The 23,717-nt window shown below is 54.7% G+C and overlaps 1 protein-coding gene across 8 annotated transcripts in view; it reads left to right on the top strand.

The window, feature by feature from the left end:
• ABCC3 (ATP binding cassette subfamily C member 3) overlaps window positions 1-23,717 on the top strand; it is a 43,987-nt gene that overhangs the window by 7,381 nt on the left and 12,889 nt on the right. For 4 of the 8 annotated variants that reach the window (XM_027625248.2, XM_027625250.2, XM_027625249.2 and 1 more), the window contains exons 2-23: window positions 3,918-4,094; window positions 4,485-4,610; window positions 4,808-4,945; window positions 5,804-5,929; window positions 6,137-6,198; window positions 6,923-7,054; window positions 8,265-8,456; window positions 11,619-11,796; window positions 11,897-12,058; window positions 12,601-12,693; window positions 14,188-14,391; window positions 14,500-14,646; window positions 15,031-15,118; window positions 15,466-15,532; window positions 15,773-15,899; window positions 15,980-16,156; window positions 20,233-20,400; window positions 20,716-20,908; window positions 21,891-22,002; window positions 22,178-22,325; window positions 22,426-22,633; window positions 22,931-23,241. In XM_027625248.2, coding sequence (XP_027481049.2) covers window positions 3,918-4,094; window positions 4,485-4,610; window positions 4,808-4,945; window positions 5,804-5,929; window positions 6,137-6,198; window positions 6,923-7,054; window positions 8,265-8,456; window positions 11,619-11,796; window positions 11,897-12,058; window positions 12,601-12,693; window positions 14,188-14,391; window positions 14,500-14,646; window positions 15,031-15,118; window positions 15,466-15,532; window positions 15,773-15,899; window positions 15,980-16,156; window positions 20,233-20,400; window positions 20,716-20,908; window positions 21,891-22,002; window positions 22,178-22,325; window positions 22,426-22,633; window positions 22,931-23,241 — 3,336 coding nt within the window. The other 4 variants (XM_027625251.2, XM_027625253.2, XM_027625254.2 and 1 more) reach the window with 4 other exon arrangements.

Genomic DNA, 23,717 nt, shown 5'->3' with positions numbered 1-23,717 from the left:
TTAAAGGATGTTGCAGTCTTTTTTTTTTAATGATTTTATTTATTTATTCATGAGCGACAGAGGTGGGGAGAGAGAGAGAGAGAGAGAGAGAGAAGCAGAGGGAGAAGCAGGCTCCCAAGGAGCAGGGAGCCCGATGCGGGACTCGATCCCAGGACCCTGGGATCATGACCTGAGCCGAAGGCAGACGCTTAACCATCTGAGTCACCCAGGCGCCCTGAATAAGTGTTTTAAAGATTTATTTATTTGAGAGAGAGAGAGTGCACATGCGAGCTTGGGGAGGGGCAGGGGGAGAGGGAGAGAGGCGGGGAGAGAAGCAGACTCCTTGCTGCGCACGGAGCCCGAATGCGGGGCTCGATCTCTCGACCCTGAGATCATGACCTGAGCCAAAAGCAAGAGTCAGACCCAGAACCACCTGAGCCACCCAGGCGCCCCAAGAAGTGTTTTTAAAAGAGAAAAGGGCTAGATTAGATGTGTCTGCTTCCCTTCCCCCTGGGGTGACTGACCAGGCCAACGGGGGGCCCAGCTCTGTGACCCAGTACCCAGCCCTGGGCCAGCACGCCCGCTGCTCAGCAAGAGTTCATGGGTCCTTAGCTCACATTGCTCGAGGGACTATGGAATGTTGGGCTCTAGAGTACAAGATGTATGTGAGATGAACTTTGCCTACAGCGGCTTGAATATAATACCCCCAGGCAGCATGTCCCTGCACCTCATGCTCTCCAAAGGCAGGGACCGGTCTGCCATGGGTGCACCTAGCCCCGTGTCTGACTCATAGCATACTCTCAACAAAGCCTCATTGAGTGGAAAACCGATGCTCCAGAAAGGTGGGTCCTGCATTAGGGGCTGACTTCAGAAGAAGGGCGTACCAGATGGGAGACATGGCTCCTAAGCCTGACCGCCCCCCCCAACCCCTTCCCTGTAGTTATTGGGATTTTGACAGGTGGGAGAGAGAGAAAGCAGGTTGAGCAAAGGTGTAGGAGTGGGACCCTCGGAGCAGATTTAGAGTGAGGTGAGTTGGCAGCAGGGGAAAGGGGCAGTGGGAAGAAAAGCCCGTGGGGTGCTTGGACTTGGCTCCATGAGCAGTCCGAAGCACTGCAGGTTCGTGGGCATGAAGCAAGAGACACAAAGCTGCCTTTCAGGAAGAGTCCTCTCTCGGCTATGGCCAGGGACATCATGGGGCAGAGGGCTGACCCAGATGGAATTCAGGAGTAGAAGGGGAGGGGCATCTCGGTGGCTCAGTCGTTAAGCGTCTGCCTTCGGCTCAGGTCATGATCCCAGGGTCCTGGGATCGAGCCCTGCATCGGGCTCCCTGCTCAGCGGGAAGCCTGCTTCTCCCTCTCCCACTGCCCCTGCTTGTGTTCCCTCTCTCGCTGTGTCTCTCTCTGTCAAATAAATAAATAAAATCTTTAAAAAATAATAAAAAGAGTAGAAGGGGAGTCTGCTTCTCCCTCTCCCTCTCCCTCTGTGCTCTCTACCTCTCTATCTCTCAAATAAATGAATAAAATCTTTTTTAAAAAAAGAAAAAGAGTGGAAGGGGAGCTGAGGTAGGGGAGGCAGGGTGTGCAGACCGCTCCGTGAATATTTTCTGAAGATGGGAGAACTGAAGCACCTAGATAGTTCAGTAGTTCGCATGGACAGATGATTCAAGGCCAGCTGGGGGCCTCGAGGACCTTAGTAACATGGTTGTACTTTGTCTTCTAGGCTTTAGGGCACCACTGAAGGTTTAAGAGGAAGATACAAGATCATCCTTTTGTTCATTCATTTATTCAACAAATATTTCATTTAACTCATTTAACCACGTTTTGTTCTGAGCACCTGCAATGTGCTTGGCATTGTTCTAAGTACTTAGGACACATCAATAAATGAAGTAAAGATTACATGTCAGCAGGAAAGGATGAGAGAAAACATCATAGGCCAGTAACTCATATCACATGTTAGAGGTGACAGGTGCTATCGAGAAAAGCGGAGAAGGTAAGGAGAGTCACTGACGTGTAGGAGGGACTGGATGGGTGGCTGGGACAGGGAGGCAGAAGGGGGGGCGGGGGGGCAGATGCAGAAGAGGGAGGAACAGCCCTGGGGTACTCCCATGCCAAGAGGGGGAATCAGCCAGGAAGAAGGGAAAGACTCCTTGTGTGGGCAGGGCTCTGGGCTCCTAGGATGCAGAAGGGAAGGGACCAGAACCCAAGGAAATTGCTCAGGAAGAGGTGAGGGCCTGGGCTAGAACGACGGTTGCAGGGCCAGGATGGGAGGGACCAGAGGGAGATGGTATCATCCCAACGCTGCCCTCAAAGAAACCAAGGCCCAGAGAGGCAGAGGTTAAGCATGTTGCCCGATGTCACACAAAACATGGACAGAGTAAAAAAAGTGTCAACTCTGAATATTTGTTTAACAAAAGCCTGTGGTGTTTCTACCCCGGGAAGATGAAGACACTCAAATGGGGAGGAAAGGACGGGTGCGGCCTCATTATCAAACAATAAATCAAACAAAAATAGTAAGAACAAATTGCTTTAAACTTTGGAAACAGATGCCGGGACAGAGTTAACAAATGTGGACATATTTACCCTTGGAAATTGAACTTGGGGTAGGGAGTGATGAGGCGGGGTACCGTTTTCTTTTCTGTGGTTTGACTTTTAAGTTTTGAAGGTATAACGTGGACAAAAATAGAAAATGGCGATGATTTAAACGGGCAGTTAGGAAGTAGGGAGTTTTATACTCTCCTGAGTTAACCGTTGTCCCGCGTGGGTGAGATTGTGGGTGGTTTTTTCGGTTGTTGTTGTTACTTGCTTATATTTTCTGAGTTTTCTGGGAAGGACAGCTAATGCTTTGTGAGAAGGGAATAAAAGATCAGTTTGGGGGCGCCTGGGTGGCTCAGTCGTTAAGCGTCTGCCTTCGGCTCAGGTCGTGATCCCTGGGTCCTGGGATCAAGCCGCGTGTCGGGCTCCCTGCTCTGCGGGAAGCCTGCTTCTCCCTCTCCCACTCCCCCTGCTTGTGTTCCCTCTCTCGCTGTGTCTCTCTCTGTCAAATAAATAAATAAAAATCTTAAAAGAAAAAAAAAAGATCCGTTCGTTTGGGGCCGTGGAAGACAGAATCTCACTAAAATGCGTGTTTGAATGTATTCCCCCATCTCCTTCTGAGAGGCTTGGTAGGTGGAGTTATGTTCAAAGATGGGAGGGGGTCTTGTCCAGACCAGTGGTTCCCCAAGACAGGAGACGATATTCAGCACTCAAACCAGGACAGTGCCGACCGGGGATGGTTGGTCGGTCACCTGAGGCTTTGTGATTTACAAAGCTCGCCCTCTATCCCTTTGTTCCTTTGAGCTCCTTTTGCTCGGTGAGGTGGGGTGATAGACGGCCTTCCTGAATTTAAAGGAGAAGCAAAGAAAGCTCAGAGAGGCTCCCTAGCCCTTCCCTGGGAGAGGCTTAGAGAAGTGGGCTCTCCCACCATATGCATCAGTTGATTATCTGGAGAAAATAAAACACCGGTTAAAAAAAAAGAGTGGAAATCTGGAATGACAGAAAGCAGAGCAGTGGTTGCCTGGGAGGGACGGGCTGCAAAGGGGCACAAGGGACCTCGTGGGTTGGGGGAAATATTCTGTATCTGTCCTGTAGCAGAGGCTTTGCCAGTGCCTACAAGCACCAAACCCCTCGGATCGTGCACTTTACACGGGTGCAGTTTACTGTACTTAAATTATGCCTCCATCAGAGAGGGAGGAAAATGCGGAAACAGGGACGACCAGGGCCCCGTAGGCGAGTGTGCACTCCACCAGCACCTGCTCATTTGCTCGCTGACAGTTCGTCATCCTCACTCCTTCTGACCCCCAGAGCTCGGGGAGCACCTCTCGGCCCCGCCACCTTCCTGGAGGGAGGGGCTCCATTCTGCAGCCGACTGCCACACCACTGAACTGTCCTCTCTGTTCCCAGGACTCCAATCTGTCTGTGCACACCAACAACCCGGACCTCACTCTCTGCTTCCAGAACTCTCTGCTGGCCTGGGCGCCCTGCATCTACCTGTGGGCCGCCCTGCCCTGCTACCTGCTCTACCTTCAGCACCATGACCGAGGCTACATCGTCCTCTCCCAACTCTCCAGGCTCAAGACGGTCAGGGGCTCAGGGATCTTCTGCGGGCGGGACTGACCTGGAAGGTTCTCCTTTTCACATACCCTCCCCCCTCACCCCCCCACCCCCACCGCCAAAACCACCGTCAGTGGCTGGACAGGATTTCCTAGCTACACCTGCCCTGCAGCTCAGGGCCGTGGCACCCTGCCAACTGGGTCTACGGTCAAATGAGACAGTCTCTGCTTGTGGAAGTTCAAGAGAGTTCTCCGGCAACATTCTCCCCACCCTTGGGAAGCTTCTGGCCGGTGCCCAGCCTAGCTTCCGGGGCCAGACCCAGGGCAGGCCTGGTGGTTTCAGAATAAAAGGCCCTTCTCTGGTGGGAACTGTCCCTGCTTTTGGAGATGGAGTCTCCAATACGTGCCCTGTTTGTAGGCCTTGGGCGTCCTGCTGTGGTGCGTCTCCTGGGCTGACCTCTTCTACTCCTTCCACGGCCTGGCCCACGGCTGGGCCCCTGCCCCCATCTTCTTTGTCACCCCCTTGGTGGTGGGGATCACCATGGTCAGTGTGGGGCCCAGGAAGCGGATGTGGGAGGGTCTCCAGTGGGCTGTGGGACTGTGATGGGGGAGGGCTGGACACCGTAGCAGTGAGAAGCGGATGGGGTGACTGCAAAAACATCTGGCCGTGGGGGTGGGGAAGACAGAGGCAGGTCCAGATGTGGGTGCTCTGGCCCAGCCTTCCTTGCCTTCCCTACACAGCTGCTGGCCACCCTGCTAATCCAGTATGACCGGCTACGGGGGGTACAGTCCTCGTGGGTCCTCATCATCTTCTGGTTTCTATGTGTGGTCTGTGCCATCGTCCCCTTCCGCTCCAAGATCCTTTCGGCCATGGCAAAGGTAAGGGGAGGGAGGGGAACCTGCGCGGGGGCAACGCTGTCTGGAGGATGGCCTCCGGGCTCAAGGTCACTGCTGGGTCCCGGTCTGCCCCTCCCCTGCTCCCAGGACCTCCCCTTCTGTTCCGTTCTTTCTGCGTCGTCCCCTACTTGCTGCATCTCTGCTGGGAAGCAGGCTGGGAACCTGGCAGTGAGGGCCCGTGTAATAGGGGGAAATGGGGCCAGACACAGCCCCTGTGGGATGTTCACGGGCCTGCAAGGGGCCGTTCTCAGCCCCAGCTGCCACCACCGAGTGCGGCGTCTGACGGGGTGTCGGCCAGCGTCTGGGTAAGGAACACATGGGTGCAGACACGCATGAAGAGTTGCGTCCTACCTGAAAGTCCCATTATCCCGCTCTCCCCTTTCTTCCCTTCCCCCTCAATTGTCTGGGCTTCGTCTTGACCTTCGCTGCGGTGATGGGGTGGGGTATTTCTCCATGTCAAGGGGAGACAGTCAAATATGAAAGTCAAAAGGGCAGGCTCCGGATGCTCCGCTTACTGTCTCTGTGATCCTGGGCAAGGTGCTTAGCCTTTGGGAGGCTCATTTCCTCTCTTGTAAACAGGGTATCCTAAGATTTCCTACCTCATAGGGAGGGTTGGACAAGGTGATGGAGGTGGGGTGCTTAGCAAGTCCTCACTGAACAGTGGCCCCCTTGTGACCTTTCCCCATCTCTCAGAACCCTCTGGGTGGGAGACCCAGGTGCCGCCTGGGTGCTGCTGCCTCCTACCCCAGAGACTTCTGATGCCCCAGAGGACCCCTCGGGGCAGAACTGCAGGCCCAGAGCTCCCCACGCCTCTGATGTCCCTCCCCACTCTCCCCCCAGGGCAAGATCTCAGACTCCTTCCGCTTCACCACCTTCTACATCTACTTCGCCCTGGTGCTCTTTGCTCTCATCCTGTCCTGCTTCAGGGAGAAGCCACCATTTTTCTCCCCAAAGAATGTCAACCCTGTGAGTTTTCCATGGAGGCTGGGTGGTAGGGGGGTTCCACAGCCCACGCCTCAGCCCAGCCCTTACCAGCAGCCCCCATCCCTTCTAGTTCCTTCCACCCCCATGTCATCCGCACAGCTGGGGCTTGGGGCAGGAAGGAACAAGGGTTCCTCCTCCCTCTGCTCTGCTTGGAGAGGATTTTTTCTGTCCTACCCTCTCATCTTCTAGAATCCCTGTCCAGAACTCAGCGCTGGCTTCCTCTCCCGCCTGTCTTTCTGGTGGTTCACAAAGTGAGTTGGCTCTTCCTCCAGCCTGGGCCTGAGGGAGGAGGACATGGGAGGTAGGGAGGAAGGGGGAGCAGGCCAGAAGTTGAGCCTGGCTTTTTCCCCCTCCCCCAAACCCTGGCCCCATAGGGCCCTGCGGGCAGGCGAGGTTGGGCACACCTGTCTGTTTGGGCTGGGGGCTGAGTGCAGAGGCTGGGTTGGCCCGGCTCCCATCCCAGGCTGTAGGCCAGCCCTGCATCTGTCACATCACAGGAACAGGCCCAGGGGGCTAGAGGGGAGCTGGAATGAGTACCCAACTCTTTGGTCTGGGATGAGCTAGCAGCTTGTCATTTTCTTGGCTGCCCCTCCGAGTGGCTTGGGCAGGATAATTGTGTCTGTGATCTGGGTGACAGCTCATTAGCCACACCGCACTGAGGAGGCACCTGGGTCTGAGACTCCATCCACCGGGTCTTGTCTTCTCCCGGGGCCCCAGTCAGTGTGAATTTCATCACCAGGCCCCGAGGGTCAATGGGGCACCTGGGGAGGAGGGGGAGAAGGGCCCTAGGTAAGAACTTGACATGGGAGGCAGTGACCTCCCGCCTATTGCCTAGGGGAATAAAGGACACACACAGCCCTTGGCCAGAGCACCTTAGGGAGACCCTCCTCTGGAGACCTTGAGGCTCTGGAGACCCTGGTCCCCAGCTCGAGGCTGCTAAGCTCTGCCCCTGTGTGGGGCTGCTGCCTGCCCCAGGATGGCCATCCTTGGCTACCGGAGACCCCTGGAGGAGCAGGACCTCTGGTCCCTGAAGGAGGAGGACTGTTCGCAGAAGGTGGTGCGCAGGCTGCTGGAGGCCTGGAAGAAGCTTCAGAAGCAGGACGCGGGGTGAGACCCTCCCAGGGGTCCCCAATCCCCTCCCCACCCCACTACACACACCCCACGTCTCCTGCAGGGAAGGCTGCTAGCCCTGAGGTGATCACAGGGGTGGGGGTGGGGAGAAGAGCAGGTGCAGGGGGTCCCGAGGTGGAACACTCAGGCCGGAATGGGGCCAGCTCTCCCCAGCTCTACTGACTCCAGAGAGTGGCTGACACTTTTGTGGCCCTTAGTCTGTCCCAGGCATGGCCCTAAATGTGTAGATGAAGTCAATCTCTAACAGCCCTGCAGGGGAGGCTCAGTTTTCTCCAGGTTACAGATGCGGACACGGAGGAATGAAGGTTGCACAATGCACCCACCGTCCCCTAGTGGCTGGTGGCAGAGCTGCCATCACACCCAGGTGTCTGGGCCCCTGGCTCGTCCCGCTGCACTACCCTGCCCAGCCTGAAAGGTGGTTCCCAGGGACTTCCCGCAGAAAGGAAAGGGGCCAGGGGAAGAAGGTTGAGGCCAGTCTCTCCTCTCAATCCTGCCTCTTCCTGTTTGGAGCAGGGGCTGAAGGAGATGACCCTCTTGCTGAAGGGTCTCCCCCCTGGCAGCTTTGCACTGAGGACAAGGAACCTGTCTGGCCAACTGCTCAACCCGAGAGCTGGAGCTCAGGGTCCTCCTTCCCTCCCCATTTCTGACCCCAGGACTGAACCCCCTCCCCTCCCACCCATAACCGGGGGGCCCAGGACTTCAGTGCTTGCTCAGCCCAGAGCCCCTAGTTGGCGCCTGGCTGGTGGAGGAGCCGGGGTCCTGGGCTTGGTCCTCAGTGCCTCGGCTTCCCTGGCTTGGAGCCTCGGAGAAGACATAGAGACCCCGTCTGTAGGCTGCACCCCCTCGCTTCCTCTCCACGCCAGGTTTCCCCCCTCGCTGCTCGGCTCCCCACTGACTAGATCACTCTCCATCCCCGCCCCTGTCTCCCTTCTCTGTCAGCGTCCCTGGAGCCACCCTGCAGAGGTAGGGAGAGGGCTGGGAATTGCTGGAGTTAGAACCCTTGGGCTAGCAGTTAGGGCAGCCCGGGCACCTGAAGATAGAGTCTCTCGTGGGAATTCATCCCTCTCCCAGTCCTGAGAGCCCAGAAAGCCGCCCCCCGCCCCCGCTCCTCGCCAGCCCCAGCTGGGGCTCGGCTCCTGGGGCATACGTGCTGTTTCTACCCACGGCTCCTTCCTCCCTGAACCAGACGCAAGGCTGCGGCGGCATCCGGGAAGAGAGTGTCCGGTGAGGATGAGGTGCTGCTGGGGGGCCAGCCCAGGCCCCAGCAGCCCTCCTTCCTGTGGGCCCTGCTGGCCACCTTCTGTTCCAGCATCCTCATCAGCATGTGCCTCAAGGTGATCCAGGACCTGCTCTCCTTCGTCAATCCACAGCTGCTCAGGTCTGACCACACGCGCTCTGGCTGCCACGCTCCCCTGGGTAGTGGGGGGGGGGGGGCGGCTGGATGTCCCCGAGGACTGAGCCCAGAGGGACAACACGTAGTGAAATCAATCCTAGACCAGGACCGAGGGGCCTGTCCCTGCTCGCCGTGTGACCTTTGGCAAGTGACAATGTCCCTGCACCTCAGTTTCCCGATTCACATTAAAAAAAAAAAAAGCTGTCTTTAAATCCCCCCAACGATCCTACAGAGAGGTGACCGTCTTCCCATCTTACAAGAGAGGAAGCAGGAAGCAGGAAGCCTCAAAGCAAAACAAACACACAAGGAAGCAGAAACTCAGAGAGGCGAGCTGGTCCCAGGGCACACAGCTGGTTGGGATGGATTGGAGTCCAGGGCTCTGAACTCCAGCTGTGGTGCTTTCCCGTTGATAGGCTCTGTGATCTGTTGTGTGGGTGGCTTGGACTGGGAGGAGCTCTCAAGTGAGGGGGTAAGAAGGAGAGCTGCCTAGCAGCTGAGCCCCCCAATGTCTTGCCCCTCCATTCGTGCGTGTCTGCATTCTCACTCAAAAAATACTTACTGAGCCCCCAGTGAACCGGAACGGAGCCAGACACGAGGCATCCGGAGATAAATAAGATAGGGTCTTACAGTCTTGCAGGAGAAACGGACATGTAAACCCATCAGAGTGGCGTGCAGGCCGAGGTGTAGTCAGGTGTCCTGCAATCCCCAGGAGGGGCAGGGAAGCCAGCCTGGGAAGGAGCAGGAGCAGGGACGTCCCTGCTAGCTGGGGAGGTCATCAAGTTTGGAAGGACAGGTAGGTGTTAGTTGACTAGGTGAGGAAGGAGGGGAGAGTGCAGCCCATGCAAAATCACCAAGACTTCAACCGACATGACTCAAGAGGTCCAGGTATTTCTGAATTCTGGAGGAAAGGGTTACCAGAGGGAGGGGGAGAGAGGGAGAGCTAAGGAAATCCTTGAAAGATTTGAAGCCAGGCAGGGGCATCTGGTTGGCATTTCAGAAGGATCTCCCTGCCAGTCCTGCGGGGGTGGGGGGGTGAGGAGGGGCTTGATGGATGGAAAGGGGCTGATCAAGTCAGAGGAGGGTCCAGGCCAGGAATGACATAGGACTCGGGCACTGCTGGGGAATGGGTGTGTGGCAGGGTGAGGGAGGGGTCGGGCGCCACCTGGGTTCTGACTTGGATAACTGGAGGGCGACGGATCTCTTTCACTGAGATTATGAATGCAGTGGAAAGAAGGGGCTGGGCACCGGGCAAGGTGGTGAGTTGAGACTTGGCTACTGTTGGGGCCGAGGTGCCGGAAGCCCCCAAGGGGACATTTCCAGCTAGCTGGAGACCGCGTTTTCAGAGCCATCAGGTAGAAGCCCAGAGTCCCGTATCTGTGGCTGGGCTCTCCCAGAGGGCTCATGTAGGGGCCCCGGCCAGAGCCCTAGGGAACTGTGACAGGCAAGGGGTGAGCAGAAGGCTGGCTTGGAAGGGCCAGAGCTGGGGAAAGAACGGATCGTGGAGCAAGCACAGAGAATGCTTCTGGGATGAGGCAGGCCTCCAGTGCAGCAAGCTGACCAGTAAAACAGAGCCTGAGGAAGGCAACATGGAGTTTGTTAGTGAGCGCCAAGACTGGAGGCTGAGACAGAGGGGAAGGGCCTAGAGCAGAGGGTCTGCCTTGGAGAGCAGGGGCCATGGAGATCTAGAAACTTCCTGTAGCGGAAATGTATTCATTTTCTGTGGCTGCCGTAACAAATTGACACAAACTGGGGGGCTTAAAACCACAGAAATTTATTCTCTCACAGTTCTGGAGGCCAGAAGTCTGAAATCAAGTTGTTGGCGGATTGGCTCCTTCTAGAGGTTCTGAATGAGAATCTGTACCAGGCCTCCTAGTTCCTAGTGGTTGCTGGCAAACCTTGGCATTCCTAGGCTTGTAGACATATCACTCCAATCTCTGCCTCCAGCATTCTCCCCGGTGTGTGTGTGTGTGTGTGTGTGTGTGTGTGTGTGTGTGTGTGTGTGTGTGTGTGTGTGTGTGTATGCACTTACATCTGTATCTCTGTGTGCAAATCCCTTTCTTCTCTCATAAAGACACCAGTTACTGGCTTAAAGCTCACCCTACTCCCGTATGACCTCATTTTAACTTGATTGCATCTGCAAAGACCCTGTCTTCGAATAAGGTCACATTCACAGGTGCCAGACGTTAGCACTTGAACATTTTTTGGGGAGATGCAGTCAACACACAGCAGGAGGAGAGGCCTGGCTACAACTATGGGGGTAGCTCCATGGGGTCAAGGGGAGGTTTGTCCCAACACGGAAGAGACTTGGTCATGCCAATGGGTGAAGGTACAGAGCTGCCAGCAGAGATGGCTAAATCGATGATCAGGAGAAAGGGGGGCAATGATGGAGCATGTTCCTGAGCAGGTGGATGGGGGTCAAGGCTCAGCAGGACAGACCGGGCTTGGAAAGCCAGAGGGACACCTGCTCTCCTGAGGCAGAGGAGAAAGAGAGCAAGGGCTTGGAGGGAAGGCTGTGGTTGGCAGGGAGTTCTCAGTGGGTGGCTCAGTGGCAAGACATAAGTGGGCAGCTACCGAGCAGGGTGGGGAGTGGGGGCAGTAGGAAGGCACGAGAACAGAGGTGAAGGGAGCTGGGGCACAAGAGGTGGGTTAGGACCCTGGGGAAGGTCACCAGGCGGCCCTGGGGGCCACTGATGTTGGAGAGGGTGGATTTTGGATTTGAGGCGGGGAGAGTCTGTGGGGTCACGTGGTAGGCTCTAGGGCCCTCAGCAGCCAAGGAGAAGATGCAGGAAAGTCTAATCTGTGGACATGTGGCATTTCTTCCCACCGTGTGGTCCAAGAGGCAAGAAAGGCAGGCAGGTAGGCTGGCAGTGAGAGCAATGGGGGCGGGCAGTGGGGCCATGGAGGGTAGGGAAAGAGGGCAGGACAGAAGGGAGGAAAGTTGGAGGGTCGTGGTCTTGAGGCAGCACTGGGCTGAGTCTGGCTGTGGGGGGTGGGGTCTGGGTGGGGGTGTGGGGGGCCAGCAGCCCCCGCCTGGAAGGTTTCGGAGGCAGCTCAGAGTGGAGGCTGAAGGCGGAAGGGGAGAGCGGTCGTAGAGGGAGCAGCCTGGGGGAGCCTCCCCACCCTCATGCCTCTCTCCCTTCCTTGCAGCATCCTGATCAGGTTTATCTCCAACCCCATGGCCCCCACCTGGTGGGGCTTCCTGGTGGCCGGGCTGATGTTCGTGTGCTCCATGATGCAGACTGTGATCTTACAGCAGTATTTCCACCTCATCTTTGTGATGGGGGTGAAACTTCGGATGGCGATCATAGGTGTCATCTATAGGAAGGTCAGCTGGAACAGGGCAGCGGGGGGCTCTAGAGGCCAGCTCGGGGGGAGCGTTGGAGAGGCTCGCGGGTCCAGTGCATCACCCTGCTGTCCACCTGCAGGCTCTGGTTATCACCAATTCAGCCAAGCGGGAGTCGTCTGTGGGAGAAATTATCAACCTCATGTCTGTGGACGCCCAGCGCTTCATGGACCTTGCTCCCTTCCTCCACCTGCTGTGGTCCGCACCCCTGCAGATCATCCTGGCCATCTACTTCCTCTGGCAGGTGACTCTTGAGCTCTGGCCTCTGCCCCCTTCCTCTGACTTTGACCCTGCTGAGAAAGGACAAGAGAGGGCAAATCTGGGGTCAACAGAGGGCTGCATAATGGACACAAGAGCTTCCCTAGATATTTGGGTCAAGGACAGGACTGCGAGGATGCTGGTGTCTGCAACTGAGTCTTTCCAGCCTCTGTGGTTAGCCTTCTCAGATGCCAGGGGAGGAAAGAGGGACTTGGAGGCAGGGTGGGTGCGAGTCTGGCTGTCATTGTCAGTCGGTCTGTATTGGCCTTCCTGTGTGTCTGGACACCCTTCTATGTTTGCCCGTTTGTCCCTGTCTGTTGTCATTATCTGTTGGCTGGCAGCTTCTGGCCGTGTTCTCAGCATTTGGGCTTTCTCTGTATGCCTGCTTTTCGCTATCCGTTTGGCTGACTACCATCTTTTGCTTCCTTCCCAACTCCGTGTTTCTGAGCAATAGGCTTCTGTCTGTCTGTGGGATTCTGTGCACATATTTTAGTTACCTGTCTTATCAACCCACCCATGCCTCCTCAGAACCTGGGTCCCTCCATCTTGGCTGGGGTGGCTCTCATGGTCTTGCTGATCCCACTCAATGGAGCTGTGGCCATGAAGATGCGTGCTTTCCAGGTAAGGGCTCTCATGGGTTTGCTGATCCTGCCTGGAGCACCTGGTCGCCTGCCTGGAGGGCGGGGCGGGGGGCGGGGGAAGGCCGTTCATTAACCTTGGGCCCTTCAGTTGCCTTGCTTACTGAGTAAGGATGGCTGTAAGCCGCTTCCACAAGCCTTAGCTCACTCTATCCTCACAACATCCCTGAGAGGGTTTTAGCAACATTCTCACTTTGCAGCTGAGCAACCAAAGCCCAAAGAGATGAAGACAGTCCAGAGTCAGGCCCAGTGGGGACTCAAACCTGGGGCTTCTGGTCTCATGAGAGCCTCCTCCCACCACACTGTGCCCAGTGTGAAGAGCCAGTCATCCAGACCTTTATTTGCAAATATTTATCGGAGTCTTCAGTAGCTTCCCACTGTGTGTAGAATAAATGACAAACTCCCTGTGACCATCCACCAGGCCCCTGCTCCCCCGCCAGCCCTCAACCCCTGGAGTATGGCCAAGTGGCAGCCACTCTGGCCTTCTTTCTTCTCTCCAAAACGCCAAGCTATGTGTATCTCTGGGCCACCCCACACACTGTTCCCTGGAACGCACCTCAGCCCTTCCTTGCTTGCTCACTCCTCCCCTTCCTTCCCCAGCATAATCTCTGATTTCCCAGTCCCCACCCCATTACTCTCTCACAGAATCCTGTTGTTTCCCTTCAGAATATGCGTGGCTCACTTGGTTAAGCATCTGACTCTTGATTTCGGCTCAGGTCATGGTCTCCGGGTCATGGGATGGAGCCCTGCATCATCGGGCTCTTTGCTCACTCAGCAGGGAGTCTGCTAAAGATTCTCTCTCTCCCTCTCCCTCTGTCCTTCCCCACCGCCCCCCCGAGCTCTCTCTCTCTCAAATAAATAAATCTTAAAAAAAAAAAAAGAATACACACATGGATTTACTAAGCATTTATTCAGATAACTGCTTCCTATCTGCCTCCCCCCTCAGACTGTCAGCTTCATGATGGCTGGGGCCTTGCTTGAGTTCTTCATCATTATGTGCTGCCTGTCTAATAGTGGCCGGGCACATGGTAGGCATTCACTAAATCGGGTTGAATGGATCATCAATTTGGTGTGCTGTGCCCTGGGTGAGGGTCTGGGGAAACAGAGACAAGTAAGGGATCTGCACCCTCAGCAGGCTCCCGGTCTCATGGTGGAGTCAGGCATGCACGGGGATCTCCACGGGAATGATAGGAAAGAACAACATGGCTTAGAAACCCAGGAAAGGTGACAGAGGATGCAGCCTGGGAGGGTCGGTGATGGAGGCACGGAGGTTGGAGCTGGACTCCGTGCGCAGAGGAGAAGGGGCACCCGGGGCTGAGGGGCAGCACCGGCCCTGCAGGAGGTGGGAGGAGGCGGGAGGAGGCACGGGAGCCTTCTGAGTTGCTGCAGTGCATTGTGAGTGTATGGAAGGGGGGAGCCCCTGTGGGTAGAGGTCTGGGAAGGGGAGCAGGGCACCCCACTGCCACTCTTTCCACAGGTAGAGCAAATGAAGTTCAAGGACTCACGCATCAAGCTGATGAGCGAGATCCTGGCTGGCATCAAGGTGCTAAAGCTGTATGCCTGGGAGCCCAGTTTCTCGGAGAAGGTGGAGGGCATCCGGGAGGACGAGCTCCAGCTGCTGCGCAAGTCTGCCTACCTCCAAGCCATCTCCACCTTCACCTGGGTCTGCACCCCCTTCCTGGTGAGGCTCTCCACCTCAGGGCTGGTCTTCTGCCTCCCGCCTGGCCAAGCCCAGCCCTCTGGGCCCAACAGACTCCATTCTGACACCCACCCTCCACCCCCTCCCCAGGTGACCCTGACCACCCTTGGGGTGTATGTGTCTGTGGACCAAAACAACGTGCTAGATGCTGAGAAGGCCTTTGTGTCCGTGTCCCTGTTCAATATTTTAAAGATTCCCCTCAACATGCTGCCCCAGTTAATCAGCAACCTGATCCAGGTAAGCTTGGGTAGAACTGGGCGTTCTGCTGGAGTTCTGGCAGGTTGTTGGGGTCAGGGGATAATCAAAGAGGGTGCCTGGAATTGAGGGGGTAGGTATTTGGCACGAGGCCATTAGAATCAGAGGTCATTTGGAGTCAGAGGGGGACAGGTGAGGTCCCCAGAAACCTGAGCTCTGAAGACAACCTCCTCCTACCAACCTAGACCCTAACTTTGGCCGTGGGAACCAGAGAAGACTCAGTCATGGGAGGGGCCCCAGCACCCCATCTGGGCCCTTAGGATGCCCTGCCTCTCCCAGGAAGTCAGGGAGGAGTGGGGGAGGCTGTAGGAAGTGGGGAGAGGAGGGGAGGAGCACAGCTTTCAGGGCTGACTCACTTTCCTGCAGACCAGTGTGTCTCTGAAACGGATCCAGCATTTCCTGAACCAAGATGAACTTGACCCCCAGTGTGTGGAAAGAAAGACCATCACCCCAGGTCCAGACACCCTCTACCTGGGCCGCCCTTGCCCCGGCCCCTGCTCTAGAAAATCTTCTGTTCTAAGCTTCTGACTCGTCTCTTGTGACTGCCTTTTCTTTTTCCTCTTTTCCCGCCAGTGCCACCTTCTCCCTCTTCCGGGCTTTTCCTGCAGTCTACTTCCTCCCTCCCCCAAGCCTCCCCCGCTTTCTTCCTTTCCTAGGGCTCCCTGCCTCTGCCCCAGGGCTCCCCGCCCCTCCCCCACCCCAAGCTTCCCTGCCTTCTCCCTTGGGCCCCTCCCCCCAGGAATCCTCCCCACCTTGCCCTGCACCCCCTGACCCTGACCCTGTACACCTTGGTCCTCCCAGGCTACGCTGTCACCATACACAATGGCACCTTCACCTGGGCCCAGAACCTGCCCCCGACCCTGCACAGGTACCAGTTTCTCCTGTCCCTTCTCAGCTGCCTGAAGTGGGCCAAAGTTCGGATCGGTAGCAGAACCCTATCACCCCCCCACACCCGCAGCCCCCATCTTTGGCCTGGAAAGCAGGGAGAGCCTCCGCTTGTCCGGGTAGTGTCTGAAAGGGAGGAGGGCTTGGCTCTCTAGGTGGAAGATTGGGGGACCAAAATCCCAATCCCCACCTCTGACTGGGCTCCTGGCCTCCTTGCCCTCAGCCTAGACATCCAGGTGCCAAAAGGGGCACTGGTGGCCGTGGTGGGGCCCGTGGGCTGTGGGAAGTCCTCGCTGGTGTCTGCCCTGCTGGGAGAGATGGAGAAACTGGAAGGCACGGTGTGTGTGAAGGTGAGAGAGGGCAGAACTCCAGGGAAGGGCTGTTCGGCCAGGCCCTGGGTGGACCCCGAGGTAACTTCTCCTCTGGCCAGGGCTCCGTGGCCTATGTGCCCCAGCAGGCATGGATCCAGAACTGCACACTTCAGGAAAACGTACTGTTTGGCCGAGCCCTGGACCCCACGCGGTACCAACGGGCTCTGGAAGCCTGTGCCATGCTAGCCGACCTGGAGATGCTCCCTGGCGGGGACCAGACAGAGATTGGAGAGAAGGTACAGGGCCCCCTCCCATCCTCTAGGGGGTCAGCACATACAGCTGCCCACCTCGGCCCAGCCGAGGTCTATAGATGCGCCCCTTTCTTTCTTATTCCTTCCTTCCTTCCTTCTTCCTTCCTTCCTCCCTCCTCCCTCCCCCCTCCCTCCCTCCCTCCCTCCTTCCCTCCCTTCCCACATTCATGTGAATCACTCAGCTCTGCGCTCGGCACTGGTCAAATAGATCTATGACTGGGGGAGGCCGACTTATGAACAGGTAGGGGGTGTAGAATGCCCTGGGGCCAGCTGGAAGCCGGGACAAGGGGGCAAGGAGGGCGATGAAGGCAGGGCTGCATAAGGAAAGGCATCACTTTTCAGCTGAATCTTAACTGCTGAGGAAAGAGAGCTCATCATTCATTCATTCATTATCAGATTTTATTACATGCCTACTATATGCCAGACAATCTTATAAACAGCAGCAAATACACCAGACTAAACTCTCTGCCTTCATATCACTTACATTCTAGTGGGGGAAAGAGATGATAAACAAGATAAATATGTGACATATATAGTAGATTAGATAAATGTTAAGGGGAAAGAATGAAACAGGGAAGTAGAGGAATATGTGCAAGGCTGTATTGTTAAGGTGCCTTGGGAAAGCCTCACTGAGAATCGGAGACCTGAACAAAGTGAGGAAGTGGTCCCTATCTGGGGACATTTGAGGCAGAGCGAGCAGTAAGTGCAAAGGCCCTGAGACAGGAATGTGTTGAAGCAGTCAGGACCAGCAAGGAGGCCAGTGCGGCCAGAGTGGAGTGAGCAGGGGTGAGGAGGAGTCAATGAGGCCAGTGAGGTGTTTAGGCAGCCTGGTCATGTAGGGCCTTACAGGCTTTTACCAACAGCGATGGAAAGGCTTGGAAGGCGTGAGCCAAGGAACAGTGAGTGGACGGGCATTCTGGTGCAATTTGGTGTAACTGGAGGTTAGGAAGAGGTGGGTACAGGACAAGGCAGAGCCTTAAAGACCTTGGTTAAGGTTTTGCCTTTGCCCTGAGAACCATGGGGCATCAGTGAAAGTTTTTGTTTTTAAATTAATTTATTTGTAATTGTTGCCAAACACAGATGCCATAAAATTTACCATCTTAACCATTTGTAATTGTACAGGTCAGTAGTGTTAAGTGTATTCACACTGTTGTGTAATCAATCTCCAGAACTCTTTTCATCTTGCAAAACTGAAACCTTGTACCCATTAAACAACTCCCCATTACCCCCCTGCTCCCCCTAAGGGCCCTGGCAACTGCCATTCTCCTTCTTTTCCCTAGGAAGTTGACCTACTCCAGGTACTTCATATAAATGGCATCAGACAGTATCTGGGTTGTTTTGTGACTGGTTTATTTCACTTAGTATCATATCTTCAAGGTTCATCCATGTTCCAGCATGTGTCAGAATTTCTTTCCTTTTTAAAGTTGAATAATATTTTATTATGTGTATAGATCACATTTTGTTTATCCACTCACCTGTCAGTGGACACTTAGGTTGCTTCCAACATGTTAGCTATTGTGGATAATACTGCTATGAACATGGGTGTGCAAATATCTCTTGGAGACTCTACTTTCATTCCTCTTGAGCATATACCCAGAAATGGAATTACTAAATCCCATGGTAATTCTATTTTTTTTTTTGAGGCGATGCCATGCTGTTTTCCATAATGGCTGCACCATTTTAAATTCCCACCGACAGTGCACAAGGCTTCCACCGTCTACACATCCTCGCCAACACAGTTCTTTTCTCGGGGCAGGGGGTTGGTTTTGGATTTTGATAGCAACCATTCTAATGTGTGTGAGGTGATATTTCATTGAGGGTTTGGTCTGCATTTCCCTAACTAGGAATGATGCTGAGCGTCTTTTCTTGGGTTTGTTGGCTATTTGTGTATTTTCTTTGGAGAAATATCTATTCAAGCCCTTTGCTCATTTTTAATCCAGCTGTTTTTGTTTTTTGTTGTTGACTTGTAGGAGTTCCTTATATATACTGGATATTAACCCCTTATTCAAGTATACGAGTTGCAAATATTTTCTCCTATTCTGAAGGTTGCCTTTTCACTCTGTTGATAGTGTCCTCTGACGCACAAAAGTTTTCAAATTTGGGGCACCTGGCTGGCTCAGTCGGAAGAGCACGTGACTCTTGATCTCAGGGTTGTGAGTTCGAGCCCCACATTGGGTGTAGAGATTACCTAAAAATAAAATCTTTTAAAAAGAAAGCTTTCAATTGTGACGTGATCCGGTATATCATTTTTTACTTTTGTTGCCTGTCCATTTAATGTCATATCGAAAAAAATCATTGCCAAATCCAATGAAAACTTTTCCCATGTGTTTTCTTCTAAGAGTTTTATAGTTTTAAGTCTTTGGGTTTTTTTTTTTATACTAATGACTTTGGGGCATAGTCCCTCAAAACAGGCATTCTCTAATGTAACTATAGTCAAATAATCAAAATCAGGAAACTTAACATCGATACACTATTATTATTTAATTCGCTGTTTGTATTCACATGTCATCGTTTGTTCCAGTAAATGTCTTTTTTCACTCTTTTCTTTTCTGGGCGAGGATCCAATCCAGGATTCTGAGTTGGAGTTACTTGTCACATTTCTTTATTCTCTGTCAATCTGGATAATTCTTTAGGCTTTGTCTATCAGGACCTTGACACTTTTGAAGAGTACAGGCCAGCTATTTTGTAGAATGTGTCTCGATATGAACACAGTACTATGCTGAGCACATAGTGGGCACTCAGGACTGTTTGGTTGAATGCAGACATGCTCATGTGCCTCGGTCACTACAGCTGCACATCCACCCCCTGGTTTTTCCCAGCAGCTCCACTCCCATCCCACACTTGCTACCCCACCCCACCCCACCCCAGGCTCAGTTGCTCGGGGTACCTGAAAAAGCTGGGCCCTGTTCCAGAGGGAATGAGGAAAGCTGCAGGTAGGAAAGCAGGGTACAACTCTGGGGTCTGCTTTCTAGACCCAGCCCTGCTGCTAGGTGCCTTAGTTTCCCCATGATGGGTTTAGGGAGAGATCTTACCTCTCTTCTGGCTCCTGAACAATCTCAGAGTCGATTTTGGGAATTGGTGCTGGGTTTCCATTCTTGCTTCTGCCCTGAATAGTTCAGGACCTTGGACAAAGCCACTAACAACTTGGGCTTTAATGTCTTCACCTAGAAAGTGGGGCCGATGATACCTCCCTGAAGGGACTCTACTTTCATTTCTTTTGAGCATATACCCAGATATGGAATTGCTAAATCCCATGGTACCAGTGTTATGAGGATCAAATGGGACCAGTGTTATGAAAGTCATCTGCAAACTGGATGGGCGGTGGGAGATTAAAAGGTCTATTAAGGTGGGAGGGATGGGGTGGCTGGGTGATAGACATTGGGGAGGGTATGTGCTACGGTGAGCGCTGTGAATTGTGCAAGACTGTTGAATCACAGATCTGTACTTCTGAAACAAATAACGCAACATATTTTAAGAAAAAAGAAAAAGAAGAAGATAACAGGAGAGGAAGAAAAGGGGAGTATGTCAGAGGGGGAGACGAACCATGAGAGATGATGGACTCTGAAAAACAAACTGAGGGTTCTAGAGGGGAGGAGGGTAGGGGGATGGGTTAGCCTGGTGATGGGTATTGAGGAGGGCACGTTCTGCATGGAGCACTGGGTGTTATGAACAAACAATGAATCATGGAACACTGCACCAAAAACTAATGATGTAATATATGGTGATTAACATAACAATAAAAAAATTAAAAAAAAAGGTCTATTAAGGATTCCCTGGGGATTTCCAGGCTTTCAGAGCATAAAGGCAGCAGGCAGGGAAACCAGTTGGGAAGGGTAGTGGAGCAAAGGGGGCAGGATGTCCTCACCTGCCCCACGTGGACTCTTGAGAGCCACCACCTCTTGCTCTGTGGCCTCAGCGCTTCACAGGGACAAGCCCAGGCATATCAAGGGAGAATTTTGAGGTCTGCTTTGTTGAATGACGGTGACAGGGCCCTTGTCCCCTGGTGCCGGTCTGACTCCCTTCTACCCAATATGCACCTCCCACCTCTCTCCTCCATCCAGGGCATTAACCTGTCTGGGGGCCAACGGCAGCGGGTCAGTCTGGCCCGCGCTGTTTACAGTGAAGCTGACCTCTTTTTGCTGGATGACCCACTGTCAGCCGTGGACTCTCATGTGGCCAAGCATATCTTTGATCGAGTCATCGGGCCAGAAGGTGTGCTGGCAGGCAAGGTGAGGCCTCCAGGAGGTTGGGGGAGGGGGCTAAGGTGAGACCTAGGACCCTAGGAGAGAGCTGGTGGGAGGCCAAGGGGTTCGGAGGAGACCTGGAGGAGTAGGAGGCCTGAGAAGAAGGAATATCGGTTGGGTGGCAGGGGGGACCCACCCCAGAGACACTGAGCCAGTGGCGGTGAGCATGGGGTGAGTCACTGACGTGTTTGTCCACGCTCCATGGATATGGGCACCTCACACTCACTCCATGGCCCTGTACCCGTGCCAGGGGTATGTGCCAAGGATGGTGGAAATGGTAGCCGGCTGTCTTCTCCCCAGACACGGGTGTTGGTGACACACAGCATCAGCTTCCTGCCCCAGGTGGACTTCATCATAGTGCTGGCTGATGGGCAGGTGTCTGAGGTGGGCTCCTACCCAGCCCTGCTGCAGCACAGTGACTCCTTTGCCAACTTCCTCTGCAACTGTGGTCGCGATGAGGACAAGGAGAGCCTGAAGGAGGACAACAGGACCGGTATCCACCGTCGCTGACCCTCCACATCCCCATGCCCTCCCAGAATCTCCCCTGTCTTGGGGGTCTCTGAGTGTCTCTGGATGGGCCCAGGGTCATATAAGGGAGGTTCCGAGGAACTCGTCATCAAGTGCTGCTCCCTCCTCTTCCCTAAATGTGGGAACTTATCGGCAGCTCAGGCCTCAGAGCCCCACTCTTCCCGTGTATCCAAAGGGCGTAAGGGCCCAGGCCCAGTCTGTACGGCAAGACTGTTTCACAGATAAGTCATTTGGTAAATATGCCAGTGCTTGGAAAGGTCATTTAGTCATCAGCAAAGATTGAGTAATTACTATGTCGTAGCACTGCTCTCGGCACTGAGAGATGGCAGTGAACAAGTGGAAAATTCCATGTCCTCAGGGAGTGTTTTGAAGTCTCTGGGCCCCTAAGATCCCCCTTGTTGTCCAGTCCTGGCTCCCCAACCCCAAACTCTGGCTCACAGACCTTTTTCTGAGTTCTCTGGCCCACTGTTGCATATACGGCTGTCGTGTGTTGAATATGTACCAAGTGCTGCGCCCCTTGCTAAGCACTTGACACATATTCTTTCCTTTAATCCTCGCAATGACAATGACACCATGAAGTGGGTACTATTATTATCCCCATTTTACATGCCCGCCTAAAGTCATGCAGTGAGGAAGTGGCATTTGAGCTCAGCCAGTGTGCCTCCAGAGCCCAAGCTCCTGACCCTTATATTTGAGACCTTCTCCATAGTCCCTGATGGGAAGTTTTTCTCCTTGTCTAACCTAAGTCTTTCTTGCTGCCCCCTTTTTTTCCCCCAGCAAAAAACTGGTCATTTATTTTTGTTCTTGTTCTTGCTGTTCTTTCATGCCTCTCATGTTCTCTCCTGCGTGTCCACTGGGGCGTCTTCCCGGGTGTGGGGACTGGGGAACACCAGCGGCTTGCAGGGCGAGCTAGCCTACCCTTTCTCCTTTCTCCCACCCTGCTGCAGCCTTGGAGGACACAGAGGATGAGGTGCTGCTGACTGAAGACACACTGAGCAATCACACAGACCTGACGGATAACGAGCCAGTCATGTATGAGGTCCAGAAGCAGTTTATGAGGTGAGCTTCTGAGAGCTCTCGGCGCCTCCCTAAGCCCTGCCAGGTGGGGGCATGGGTGGGCAATCTCCCTGCCGTTCACAGCCTGGGCCTCCAGCTACAGCCTGAACCCCCTGGGGCTCTGTCCTGTGGGTTTGTTGGAGACTACCTCGCTGGGCCTGACCAGCTGCCTCCACAGACAGCTCAGCGTCATGTCCTCGGAAGGCGAGGGCCAGGGCCGGCCTGTGTCCCGGAGACACCTGGGCTCAGCAGAGAAGGTAGTGCAGGCGGCAGAGGCGAAGGCAAGGGGGGCGCTGATCCAGGAGGAGAAGGCGGAGATGGGCACTGTGAGTAGGATGGACAAGGAAGGCTGGAGAGGGTGGGCAGGCCCCCCAGCATTCCCAGGGCTCACGAGAGTCCTCTGTCCTTGACCGCCGTGGCATGCAGGTGAAGCTGAGTGTGTTCTGGGATTATGCCAAGGCCATGGGGCTCTATACCACAGTAGCCATCTGTGTCCTATACCCGAGTCAAACCGCGGCTGCCACTGGGGCCAACGTGTGGCTCAGTGCCTGGACCAATGAGGCTATGGTGGACAGCCGGCAGAATAACACCTCCATGAGGCTGGGTGTCTACGCTGCCTTGGGAATTCTGCAAGGTGAGCGGCAGAGATCGCTGGAAGGTATTTTCCTCACATCTGGGCCGCTGGATCCCCGAAACCATGCCCTTGCCTCTGAGTTTTCCTCCATCATCACAGCCATTGCCCTGCCCCAGTGCCTCCCGAAGCCACCCTAGGAGTCCACCTGCCTCTGGGCATCTTGAGCTCATCCCAGCGGCGCTCTGTCTCTGAACCTCCTAGCCACCGCGGCCATCCCCTATCTCCTAACCTGTCCGCCCTGAGCCCTGCATGCCCCCACCCCGCCGTGAATGAACACCCTTCTGCCTCCTCCAACAGGTTTCCTGGTGATGCTGGCAGCCATCACGCAGGCGGTGGGCAGTGTCCATGCTGCACGCTTGCTTCACCAGGCGCTGCTGCACAACAAGATGCACTCGCCACAGTCCTTCTTCGACACGACGCCCTCAGGCCGTATCCTCAACCGCTTCTCCAAAGACGTCTACGTCATCGATGAGGTTCTGGCCCCCACTATCCTCATGCTGATGAATTCCTTCTACAGCTCCCTCGCCACCCTCGTGGTCATCGTGGCCAGCACGCCGCTCTTCACTGTGGTCGCCCTGCCCCTGGCGGTCTTCTATGTCTTGATGCAGGTCGGCCGGCAGTGGTGTGGGCGGGGTCTGGTGTGGGCGGCGCTCTCTGTAGGTGAGGCCCTGGTGTGGGCGTGGCTCTCGTGTGGGCGGGGGGCTGGCGTGGGCGTGGCTCGCTGTAGGCGAGGGGCTTGTGTGGGCGGGGCTCCCTGTGGGCGGGGCTCTCCCGTGAACAGTCGACCTGGGTTGGGACCTAGGGAGGTCAGACCGCAGTTCGCCGCTGGATTTGGTTAGGGACAGTAGTCAGTTACTTCACGTCTTTGAAACTCATTTTCCCCACCTGTAAAATATAATCATTGAATCTACTTGGTGGGTTGTTGCTAGGATAAAATGAAATCCTTGTAAATTGTGGCTGACCTTGGAACTCCTTCTTGCCGCCTATTTTTTTAAATTTAATTAATTTATTTATTTGACAGAGAGAGAGAGAGAGAGCCAGAGAGCACAAGCAGGGGGAGTGGCAGAGGGAGAGGGAGAAGCAG

The sequence above is a fragment of the Zalophus californianus genome, chromosome 16 (genome assembly GCF_009762305.2).
Source record: "Zalophus californianus isolate mZalCal1 chromosome 16, mZalCal1.pri.v2, whole genome shotgun sequence".
In the NCBI taxonomy this organism is placed as follows: Eukaryota; Metazoa; Chordata; class Mammalia; order Carnivora; family Otariidae; genus Zalophus; species Zalophus californianus.
This window is presented reverse-complemented; position numbering and strand designations above follow the sequence as displayed.